The 12,838-nt window shown below is 31.5% G+C and overlaps 1 protein-coding gene across 1 annotated transcript; it reads left to right on the top strand.

The window, feature by feature from the left end:
* The first annotated feature begins 3,868 nt into the window (after window positions 1-3,868).
* On the top strand, window positions 3,869-8,211 carry LOC131634295 (uncharacterized). The gene is made up of 10 exons (XM_058904948.1): window positions 3,869-4,027; window positions 4,102-4,203; window positions 4,296-4,364; window positions 4,597-4,761; window positions 4,854-4,967; window positions 5,132-5,203; window positions 6,758-6,841; window positions 6,953-7,053; window positions 7,353-7,437; window positions 7,593-8,211. Exons 1-10 carry the CDS (start codon window positions 3,947-3,949, stop codon window positions 7,971-7,973), a joined length of 1,254 nt encoding a protein of 417 aa, XP_058760931.1. The 5' UTR covers window positions 3,869-3,946; the 3' UTR covers window positions 7,974-8,211.
* Window positions 8,212-12,838: the final 4,627 nt, after the last annotated feature.

Genomic DNA, 12,838 nt, shown 5'->3' with positions numbered 1-12,838 from the left:
CGGATTGACCTCGAGTGAAATTAAAATGTTAATATTTATTTTATTAGATTTTACTATCTAATTTATTTTAAAATTTCCTTTATTTTGAGATATTTTGTTTATATTATTAGACTTATTTTGTAATTTACGGATTTATTTTAGTTTCATTATATTTTATTATGGTAGAAAGATAAGGAAGTGAGATCCACAAAACTAAAAATTTTCACGTTGCTTGATGAAGGGTTTTGTTTGATAAATTTTTTAATTTTCTTTTTGTTGAGTTGATACTACAAGAGGGATAACGAAATGCTTTCATGTACTCGAAAAGAAATGATGTGTACCATGTGGATACACAGTGAGTTAAAAGCACAAATGAGAAACAAAGTTATATTTGAGTCAACAAAGGGTTGGACGAGAGTGTTATCCGAAGAAACCTTGCATGCAAAATTTAAGGAAAATATGTCATTCTTATGACTTCTTCCACATCACCACAAAAAAAGACTAGAATGTCTCCAGCATCTTGATATTTTATAAGGTTTCAAATAATATTATCCGTATGACTTCCATAGTGGATAAAAAATAAGATTGTTATTCAATGATAAGAGATAGAGATGCACATTATCTATAATTTAAGACGACTATGATGTTTATGATGTCAAAATATAGATGAGTTGTGGAATTAAAACTTCTTATTGAATAAGAATGGAAGAATTTTTTAGAGGAAAGAAGGAAATGTGTTATATGATCTTTATTTAGAGTGTTTAAGAAACTTTCATGCAATAATAAACATGAAGTTAACATCCAAAAACTATGTAACTTGGTGATTAGATATTACCATTCAGATGATATATATATATATATATATATATATATATATATATATATATATATATATATATATATATATATATATATATATATATATATATATATATATATATATATATATATATATATATATATGTATACTAAGAATGTCATTGCAAATAAACAAATAACACAATGTTAGAATAAGGGTGCGTTTGGATAACACTATTTGAATGACATGTATGTGTTTCAGACCTACTATTTGATTGAAAAATGTAGATTCTATGAGTGTTATAATAAGTGTATGTCTAGATTGTTTGACCTAGATGGATGAAATGAGTAATTTTAGAAATTCCTATGAAACATATAAAATACAATGAGCAACTAAAATAATAAAGGACTAACCATCATTTAGATTTGAATTATGAAAGTGTAACTTGATTAATGTCTAAATATACCAAACTTGTAAACAAATTTACAAGTCACTAACGAATTATTTTGATTATGATTGACCAATTTATATAATCTATTCAATTTTCAAATATATTTTCGGTTCATTAATTTAATCCATTCCTTATTAATAAAACATTAGAGTATAAATTAAAAAATCATTAAAATATATTTTCAATTTTAATATAATTAAATATACGTCTCTAAATCCTAACTCATTTGATAGAAGCCAATCTACTTTTAGTTAATATAAATCCAAGGTTGTCTTGGACACAATCGTAACCCTAATGCTGATGTGACATTATCTTAGAATTTTCAATTTTTTTTTAATTTTTATATACCACTCTTTTTTTCTAACAATATTATAATACCATTTTTCTAACAATATTATTATACCACTCTTAGAAATTTCATATCATTTCATTAATAATAGTTATTGATATTTATTTAATAACAAATGATTATGATTTATTAAAAATCCTTCAATTTTAAATAAAATAAGACAATGAAAAATTCACAACTCAATAAAATAATTTTCCATTTTTTAATAAATATATAAAAATATATACTCATAGAAATTTAAATAAAAATATAATATAAATTTAAAATTTTAATATTATTATTGTTTATGTTAGACAATTTTTTTTACATTACAACATTGACAAATTCAGAACTCAAAAAAATAATTTTCCACTTTTTAATAAATATATAAAAATATATACTCATAGAAGTAGAAATAAAATATAGATATTTTTCCCATTAATCTAGATTGAATTTATAATTAAATAATATTATATATTTTGTTGATAATATGTGATTGAATTTATTACTAATTTAAATCTAATTGAAAAAATGACAACGACTCATGAAAATGTTGATATGGTGTAAATCAATTTAATGAATAAAAAGTTATATTACTATAATAAATTCATATTATTAAATATGTTTATAATATATTATATTAAAGACTTTTACTCACTTTTTAAATTGATTGTATAAAACATATGGAAAATTGTAAATTATTAAATTATTGTTAATTTTTATATAAAAATTAACTCAATATAAAATATCAATATAAATATATTTTATATTTATCATAACAATTTAATAAAATTAATCCGTGCATCGCGCGGGTAGTCGTCTAGCATCACTAAATTGTAGGTTACAATGTAATTCAAACCTTAATACTCACACTTATATATAAATTTATAATAGTTATTACCTTTTCGTCTACATATAAAAAGAGAGAAAATCTTAATCCACCCCTTAAATCTCTTAGTCATCAGGCGAAATTTCAATTATGTCCCTTGCTTTCGTAGATATAAATTCGGAAACACTTTATTTTTCAAAAAAATTGTTTCTTTCCATAGGTGAATATACTGAAGTATTTTAAACTAGCAAAAAATGGGAAAAATTACAGTTTTATTCAGTTCAGGGGTTTTCCCGTAGGTGCATCTACGGAATGACTTAGCGCCAGAATGTCCCGTAGATGCATCTACGAAAGTATTTGATATAGTTTGAACCAACATGATGAATCCCCCATTGCTACGTTTCTTCATCAACACTCACTCTCCACATCCTAAAATCCATACTTCTCCAATATCATTTTTCACTCCAAAACTCAAACTTTTTGGTGTAACAAATCAAAGGGAGCAAGAGAAGACTGAATTTCAGGTAAATATTAATCTTTATCCATTGTATTGCTCACATTATGCATCAATTTTTTGTCAAAGAAAGTTACGTTGCTTCCGTAGGTATATTTACGGAACATGTTGAAGATGAACACCTTCCGTGGATGCATCTACAGAACGTGTCTGTGTTGTTTTTTTCCAGCAGTGATGTGATTCTGTGGTATTTTGGTAATTGTTTGCAAATAGGTATGGTGCACCCCGATAAAATCTCTAGAGACTTAATTCCTTTAGTCGATGTTTCTCCGAGTGTTGAAGGGGTAATCGTAAAGGCGGTAGATGTCACAATGACTTTAATACGAAGCAAGAGTTTGATGATCGAGAAAACATGCTCACTTGAATTCTTAGGAATGCAATTAACCTTAGTTTTGGTGCGGTAATAGGAAGATCAAATAATGGTACAACAAGATGAAACGCTTTCGTGGATATACCTACGGAACGTTCTATGACAAAAATGTCTCAATATGAGTACAACATCCGTTGGCATCACGCAAGTGTCTCCTACTTCGACGAAAGAACACCCGGGCGGACGATCAAAGTGCAAGAATACACCTCGCTCGAAAATATCATTGATGAAATCCAATACCGCCTACCTTACGGTGACAAACGGAAGGTTGTGAACCTCGAGTATCAATCACCTTCATTTGACGACAGAGAGAACGTCGTTTACAACAACTTTGAGCTCAATAACCGAGCAAATATTTTGGTGATGTGACGAACATATGAAGGTTTCAAAGAGAAAATCCTACTCGAATTCGTAGTAACGGTATAAAGAACAGTCGAGTAAATCTTAAATATATGTAAGTGTCCACCAAAGTATTAATATGTAATATTTAATTTTCGGTTGGAATTATAAGTATACAATTTCAACCAACCTAATTAAAACAATAAAAAAAAAAAAGAGTGAAAGGAGAAAATAGAAAAGAAAAAAGATTTTATAGTATGATATGCATTGCGAGGGTTTTGTAATTTGCAAAGACACTCTGAAGTTCCTTCCTTCCTTCTTCTGCTGACAGACACCAATGGGGAGTACGGCGGCGGCGGAAAAGACCGAACAAGAACTACGCCGCGAGATCGACGAGCTTCTTCGCCAACAGCGCGAGGTTCATCTCTCTCTCCTCTCTATCTCTCTCTATAGATATTGAATTTGATTTATGATTTTTGATTTTGCATTCAGATAACTGAGAGGCTTCGAGATCCTCGTGGCCTTCGCAAAGGCGCTTTACCAGCTCCTATTCTACGCAACAATGCTATTCGTCAACGTTCCTTTCTTCGCCCTGTGAGAATCTCTCGTTTCGTCTAAATTAGGGTTCAATTCAATTACTTTTGATTTCAATTCAGTTATGATTACAAAATTGACTTGTTTTTCAGGGTTTAGATAATAATGATTCTGAAGATCAACCTCCTGCTAAACGTCGACTTTCATCTGCTATTGTTAAGGTATTTCCAAGTTTAGCTCTTTATTTTTTTGATATTAGGGTTCAGAATATGTGTCTGGTTGTTCAAAATTCAAATACAGTAGTGTGCATTGTATTGTCTGATAGTTTAAAAGCCAGCTTAAATCGGATTATTGAATGTAGTAGAAAGCACTTTTTTATATAATCTTTTACATAATATTAGAGTTTTTTATTTTTATTTATCAAATTGTATAATATCGTGTTTGGGACTGAAGCTTGAGGAAGGGGAGTTGGTTGAAGATGCTGATGCGGGGAACACAAAGGATTCAGCTGGCAAAAATGAAAATGGGAATGCTACCTATGGTCAGAATGATGTGAACCGTTTTAATTCTCAACAAAGTGGACTTCCTAGAAGAGATGGCTATCAAAGAAATTCAAAGGTGGTAAATGCAATACATGTTCTTGATGATGAATGATGATTATTGGTTTGAAGTTTTATATCTAATGTGATAATCTTTTTTATTCGTGTAAGGCTTTTGAGATTCCTACTTCAGAACTTGTTCCGAGGGTGTTGCCTAAGAATGAGGACCCAAGCTTGGTTAATAGGAACAAAAGAATGCTGGGTCAGCTTTTGGGAACTCTGGAGGTATGGATGTTAGATTGTTGCTCTATATTATATGCTAAATTTAGAATTTTTCTTTAATGTGTACATTTATGTTATCTCCCTCTCCCTCTGATTTCATCGTTGTTATTTGTTAGTATTGTTCTTTCTATATACTTATATTTTTCTTTTGTTTTCAACTGTTCCAGAAATTCAGAAAAGAAGACAAGCAGCTCTCAGGAACTGAGGCATATATGCGAAGATCTAATTCGTTGCAAAGAGTAAGTTCGTTCATGTCTGTTTTAAATTTAATACGAAGATTCTTATTTTTGATGGAGTGGATTGTGAGGATGCAATGCCTATTGCCATCTGGTCATTAGACTTAATCAGCACTTATAGCCATCTGTGTCATTAGACTTAATCAGTGCCTATAGCCATCTGTGTCATTAAACTTAATAAGTGCCTATTGCCATCCGTGTCATTAATCAGCGCCTATTGTCATCCGTGTCATTAATCAGCGCCTATTGCCATCCGTGTCATTAAACTTAATCAGCGCCTATTGCCATCTGTGTCATTAAACATAATCAGAGCCTATTGCCATCTGTTCCATTAAACATAATCAGAGCCTATTGCCATCTGTTCCATTAAACATAATCAGCGCCTATTGCCATCTGTGTCATTAAACTTAATCAGCGCCTATTGCCATCTGTGTCATTAAACTTAATCAGCGCCTATAGCCATCTTTTCCATTAAACATAATCAGCGCCTATAGCCATCTGTGTCATTAAACAAAATTAGCATCCTATGCACACATGAAAATAATTCACTTGACCCACTTTGTTGAAGGAGATTAGAATTATGAAATATGCCTATATTGGTAAGTTTATGCTTGCCCATTGTATTCATTAATATTATTTGGAATCTCTTGTAAAACTCGGTGAAACAATCTGATGAATACATCATTTTTGGAATATTTGTGTTTTTTCTCTTCTAGAAATACTCATTTGACATGTTCTCATAGGTAGACTTTTATCGGCAACATGTCAAATTAAATTTTGGGACATATGTTAAAGTTTCTTAAGCAGGAGTCAGGGTGCACAAAAAATGTTCATCTTTTTTGAAAAAAACTAGCCACATCATGTCTAAATGTTTCCGTTTGTAATTCGGTTTTCTGAGACACGGCATTCTTTTCATGTTTTCATTATTTCTTTGCACATTCATGAGATTAATATGTCAGGGAGTATTGCTCTTTCGCCACCCATGAGTATCAGGCCTAGTGTGCTCTTTCCTTATCCTTACTAAGTTTATAGATCAATACTTCCCTCCTATTACGATTTATTGGCCCAACCCGTACAACTGGCTATCAAAGTTAATGTTGAAATTTTATAGATTGCATACGTTCTTCAGATGGCTGATGGTTGGGATACAAATGCAATTCAGTTGAATGGACATGTTTTACAGGGCACAAAGTCCAAACAAAAATGTTATAAGTTTTGTTAGCGGCAAGCATGTACATTCAATTGAATGCTTACCCGCCAAAAGCTTCATGGATTATCATGTATTGGTTATAGGTTAACTTTACTGCCGATTGATGGCCAAGGATAAAATTATCGCTATAAATATTAGATCTGGGTGCGGTGTGCCACTTTAAAATTAGACTTGTGAATATTCTGCCAAAATCATATGTACCATCTATTACTGTGCTCTCAAGTGCCAGGCCCTTCTATATGCAGAACTAAAGTAGTTTTTCTTGTCACTTTGTCTTCTCTATCTCTTTCTTGTGCTAATATCCAAAGCCTCATAATAATCTCAAATACCTTGGAACTCCTTTGTAGGCTGAGCAAAGAGCACGGGAAGAAAGTGAAAGGCTTAGGAAAGAAGAGCGTGAACAGATTGCTGAAAAGCGGAGGAGGGATTTGGTAGGCTCTCAATTGATAACTGTTCTTTGCTCTTTCTATTCTAAAAGTTTCATTTTGATTCCATAAAATGTTGTTAAATACATATTACTTGTGTTTCCCAATTCTCATCAGACACTTAGGGCACGTGTGGCTGCTAAGACTGAAGAAAAGAAATTGGAGTTACTCTTTCTTCGGTGGAGTGAGCATCATAAACGACTAAGCAATTTTATAAGGTTTGTCTCATAAAGAGTCTATTCATGATAAAATGTTTAGCTAGTTTGTTCAACAGCTGGACATCTATTATTGTATCTAACATCATACCTTGAAATGCTCTGCAGGTTATTTTTAATTTTGGTCCAAAAGTGTCCATATTCACATTTTATTGAGACGAAGATAAGTTTCTGTTCACGTGCATTGTAATATTGATGCAATTTGATGACTGGATGTTCCTGCTAATTGCAGGATTTTAGATAAACATTAAGTTTTTCTTTGATAATTTTCAGCTGTTATTTGATTGAATGTATTTTTGCAGGACTAAAGCAGAGCCTCCAATATACTATATGCCTAACATGCCCTTGGATGAAGATGCTGCATCAGCTGAGAAGCGCATAGAAGAGGTTTCCCAACTTACACATTTCATTTGTTTTGGTCTTCATCTTATGTTTCATTAGACTTGTTATGCCTCAAATATTGATGTTATTTAGATTCAGGACTATTGACTTTTCAAGTGAATATCATTGTTTTATGTAATGTCCATCTTTGCAATTTGCAGGATTTCCTTGAATGGAAGAATGCAAGAAGAGAGGAATTGTCTGAGTATCAAAAACAAATTGGGGACCAGTATCTTGCCAATGTTGAGAAGGACTTGGAGAGATGGCAGAATGCGAGGAATGCAAGGAAAGTAAACAGTAATGACCAAAATTTACAAGAAACTATGGATAAAGAATTGGATACTCATAGGCTCGAGCATGGTCCCAAGAAAAGAAAAATTCCTGACGGAAGTAATAATGAAGACGATGACGATGATGTGGAAGATATAAATGCCGGAGAGGATGATATGATGGAGGATGAATTAGATGAAACAATTAAGATGGAAACAGGCGACGCCAATTCAGACCCCGCTCCTGATGCTGTCAATGTAGACCTAAAGTGATGGGCTGCCATGGCACATTCATCAATTATTCAATGATATATTATGTTTTGTAGTTTATCCCTTGCTATGCTAGGCTTCTGTATTAAAACTTGTTGCTTTAGTATTTTTCTGTAATCAAATGAAGTTTCTCTACTTTTGTCTTTGTATTGGGTTTGTTTTCTGTTCCTTTTGATGAACTAAGAATGTTCTTATCTCATTTTATTTATTAGTTTCAATCTGAAATTTATTTTTCCAGGAATGTGAACACTTTTATTTTATTTTTGCTGTTTATTTCTCCATTTGCTGTTTGCTGGATATACAAGTTACCATCTCAAGTGAGATATATAGGTTATCCATTAAAAAGAACAAGGTATACATTGTACAATGAACTGCCATTCTAAATCATGGGTCGTTTTTTTTTTTTTGGTATAAATTGGATATCTTTTTTACCTAATTATAGGGATTAATCACTTGAGTCTTGTAGGATTATAATAGGCGGCTAATTTTTTCTAGGAGATCTAACACTATTGCGTGCTTAGGGTTAATTTTTTCTAGGAGATCTAACACTATTGCGTGCTTAGGGCTAGTTTCGAATACACGTAATTATAGAGATTAATCTCTTGAGTCTTGTAGGATTATAATAGGCGGCATTTTTTTTAAGAGATCTAACACTAATGCGTGCTCAGGGTTAGATTCGAATTAAAGATCTCTGGTTAAGTTAGAAGAGACTCTTGTTATCTCATCCAAGTGCTCTTAGATAGAGTTTGTATTCACCGGAATTAAAAAATACAATGACTACTTTATGAAAAAGTGAAAAGATGTGTGACTTTACAAAAATACCCTTTAATAATTACACTAGAAAGTGAAATTAAAAGAATTGAAAGAAGAAAAAGAAATAAATAGAAGATGATATATTAGGCAAAAAGTTGTTAATGATCGATTGGGATTGCAAAGTGACTTATAATCTGAAATTTATTTTTCCAGGAATGTGAACACTTTATTTTATTTTTGCTGTTTATTTCTCCATACATTGAACAAATTTGTATTTATTTTGTTGGTATAAATCGGGTATCTTTTGCACTTAATTATAGAGATTAATCACTTGAGTCTGGTAGGATTTTAATAGGCAACAAATTTTTTCTAGGAGATCCAACACTAATGCGTGCTCAGAGTTAGATTCGAACTCAGGATCTCTGATTAAATTAGAAGGGACTCCTGTTATCTCATCCAAATGCTCTTGGGTAAGGTTTGTATTCATGGGAATTAAGAAATACAATGATTATTTTATGGAAAAGTGAAAGGATGTGTGACTTTACAAAAATGCCCTTCAATAATTACATTAAAAAACGAAATTAAAAGAATTGAAAGAAAGCGAAATTAAAAGAATTGAAAGAAGAAAAAAAAATAGAAGATGATATATTAGACAAAAAGTCATTAGTGATCTATTGAGATTGCAAAGTGAGTTATAATTTGAGTCAATTTTTTTTGATAAAGTGACTTATAATTTGGGATAGAGGTAGGAAGAAGTATTTCTACAATAAAGGATTAAATATATATATATATATATATATATATATATATATATATATATATATATATATATATATATATATATATATATATATATATATATTTATTTATTTATTTATTTATTTATCTCTTTTATCAAATCTCCACCATTTTGTTTGGCTGATTTCTTCTCTACGATACGAAATATAATGTATTTGCAATAATAATTATTCTATTCCAAAAAAGGATTCAATTTGAATTTTTTTTTTTTGTTTCATAAAAGAAAAGAAAGTAAAATAGTAAACTCTATGATAGAAAATAGGAAGTGTTTGGGGTAGGTTGCAATTATTATGATTAAATGCATATCATCAATTATGTTCATTCCAATCATCAATCCATATTATCACTAATTGCTTAACAATAATATCATATATATGTATTTGAAATAACATCGCAATATCAATCATATTATTTATTCGACGATTTCTCAGTCTAATAAACAATATAATAATATTACGTTTCAATAATATATAAAAATAACATGTCTAGATTTATGTCTAGAATCTATTTCATGATAGATGATTATCTAGATATAAATCTAACAATACCTTTTTGGTATATACTAAATCGAAATATCATGTTATGAACAATGGTATAAACTAAATCGAAATATCATGTTATGAACAATTATGTCTATACAGATCATAAGCATCATACATGTATAATAGAGATTAAGAAAAAACAAAAAGATCAAATATGTTTGATTGATTAAATTGGACATAATGTCATGATCATATAAAATATATTAAAATGTACAAACCTCATCCCAACAAGAAAGAACTTAACTACATATGACGAAGGTAGGTAGATAGAAGGTGCAGAAGAAACATGGATACCTCAATTACCAGGACGAATTCATTTCTGGTATGAGACTAGCCCCACTCCCTCTACTATTAGGAGACCCATGAGTGAACACGACCTTTGTCTTAAGAAGCTTTGATGTAACTGGTGTCATTTCTGTAATAAATTTTACGAACACTTGAGCCTTTATTTCTTTCTTGGGTTCCAAGGAGAATTCGAATTCCAATACCTCGATAGACTACTTGGTCAACTTCCCTACGAGATCTAGTTTGAGAAGAACTTGTTTTAGGGGTAGGCTAGTGCAAACAATGAGAGCATGCGCTATAAAGTAAGATCACAACTTCTTGGAGGTAGTCACTAATGCCAGATTTTCCTTTTCTATCTCTTGATAACGTGTTTCAGGTTTGGCCATCGTCTTAGATATGAAATACATCGGGTTCTGATTAGAATCTATTTCTCGAATAATTAACACACTAACTACTTCGGTAGAGACAACCAAGTAAATGAACAAAACTTCCATGATAACTGATCGACATAAAACTGGTGTGTCAGTAACGCTGTTTAGAGATATGAACGTTTTCATATAAAATGATCCTCTCAAAACGTGCTTCTGTTTTCAACAAACTGTAAAACGGTAATGCATGTTGATCTAACCTAGAGATAAATATGTGTTTGGTTGTGTGCATCCCATTTAACTTCATTACCTCTTTATTCGTTATCCCTGCTGCCATATTGATGAGTGCTTCACACTTATTTGGTTTAGCATATATGGCTCTCTCTGTTAGATAGAAGCCCAAGAAATTGTTGGTTATAATTCCAAAGGTACATTTTTCTAGGTTGTGCCTCATATTGTATTTTTCGAACTCGTCGGAACACATTTGCTAAATGCTTGTCGTGTAATCCTTATTTGATGGACTTTGTAGGACATGTGACTCCACACACAAGAGATGAGTAAGTTGTGTGTTTTAGAAAAACTTGAATTTGAAAAACTTTTAAGATTAAAATTAGAGTTTAAAAATATTTGTAGAAAAGGTTTATTAATATGCAACGGGAAATAAAATTGCGGAAATACAGAGTTTAAGAGAAAAGAGAAGAACCACAGGAATTAAACAGGTTCCGTAAAAAACGACTTATTCATGTCCACAAGAGAAAGTAAACAAAAGAGTTTCTTTTAAAGAAAAAGAGTGAGAAGTAAGAAGATAAACCACATTTCTGGATGTAAAAAAGAGTGGAATGAGACCTCTATTTATAGGCTAGAAATTGACACAAAAAAAGAATAGTTTTTAAGGTCATTTATGACTTGCTAATTTATTAGAAATACGCCAATCAATTGATAGGCCTAAATTAATCGATTAACAAGCTCAAAAAGGAAATGAAAGATATTTAGACGTTGCCCATCATTAAGGCTCTGTCCTAATAGCCTAGGGTGCATTTTTGAATTGTTCCAATCGTTTGGAAGAAGTTCCAATCGACTGACAAAAGCAAAAACTTGCTCATAGCTTTTCTGACAACACCCAACTAATTTGGAACTACTTCGAGGAATTTTTCAAAATGCTTTCTGGAGAAAATTAAGTTTGAAAACTTGTTTGTGTGTGTGTGATTATCCATTCACTTTTAAAAGAAATCATTTATGCTTTTATAACATTTTCACTCGAATGTTTAGGCCGTTATTTCACATACTTCAAGTTTGCAAATGTTTCTATCTTGTTGACACTGTTTGAGTTTACATGAGATGAGGCTTAAGATATGTTCCTGTCGCAGCGTGAAAAATACCTAAGCGTATCGCACCCTCGCAACATTACATAGTCGCCACCGAACTTTATTTATTCTAAAAGGAAAGGGAAAATATTGATAAAACCCACAAACAATGAAAATTGGTCATCGCAACCGAATTAGGGCTCGAGAGTCGGTTATGTAAGGGGAAGGTATTAGCACTCCTCACATCCATTATACTCAATGGTACCAATTTAGTTAGTCCCGTGAACGATTGTTAGCATGATTTTTACTTGTGATTCTTTATTTATTATGCGAGGAGAAAGAAAGAAAAGGGGTCTTGGTTTTTATTATTGTGCTCGACAAGATTTCAGAATCTCGTGCCTACGTATCCTCATAGTGCAATGAAGAAATCAAAGCTTCGTAGTTCGTGGTAGAAAATGATTGTGTGTTGGTTGATTTTAATGAACGATGTATGAATCGCTCTTTGTGAAAAGGTTTACGATCGCACGGGGACGAGAAAAAGAAATTTGACGGGGTGAGATTGATTTTAAGTGGAAGTGAGTAACTGGTTCAAACAAAGTATACACTGAGCCCTCCAATACATTACCACGTTTAATGCAAAATAGGTTTTGGAAAATGTCTTTGAAAAGGGGCTTGATGTTGATCAAGTATTTGGCTTATTTGAAGTTTATTTGAAAATGATTTGATTATGATCAGACTTGGTGTTATCCAATGTTTATTGGATTGAATTGAGAAATGGGCTCGAGGTTGAAAAAGGTTTGAACGACAACACAATAATC

Source organism: Vicia villosa, unplaced genomic scaffold (genome assembly GCF_029867415.1).
Source record: "Vicia villosa cultivar HV-30 ecotype Madison, WI unplaced genomic scaffold, Vvil1.0 ctg.001280F_1_1, whole genome shotgun sequence".
NCBI lineage: Eukaryota > Viridiplantae > Streptophyta > Magnoliopsida > Fabales > Fabaceae > Vicia > Vicia villosa.
Note: the sequence above shows the minus strand (reverse complement) of the source record. Positions and strands in the feature narration are given on the sequence as shown.

Excerpts from the sequence above, each read along its gene's own strand:
- LOC131634295 (XM_058904948.1), top strand. The coding sequence starts at position 3,947 with ATGGGGAGTACGGCGGCGGCGGAAAAGACCGAACAAGAACTACGCCGC. Across the intron at positions 4,028-4,101 it reads TTCTTCGCCAACAGCGCGAG|ATAACTGAGAGGCTTCGAGA; the intron begins GTTCATCTCTCT and ends TTTTGCATTCAG. Across the intron at positions 4,365-4,596 it reads TTTCATCTGCTATTGTTAAG|CTTGAGGAAGGGGAGTTGGT; the intron begins GTATTTCCAAGT and ends TTGGGACTGAAG.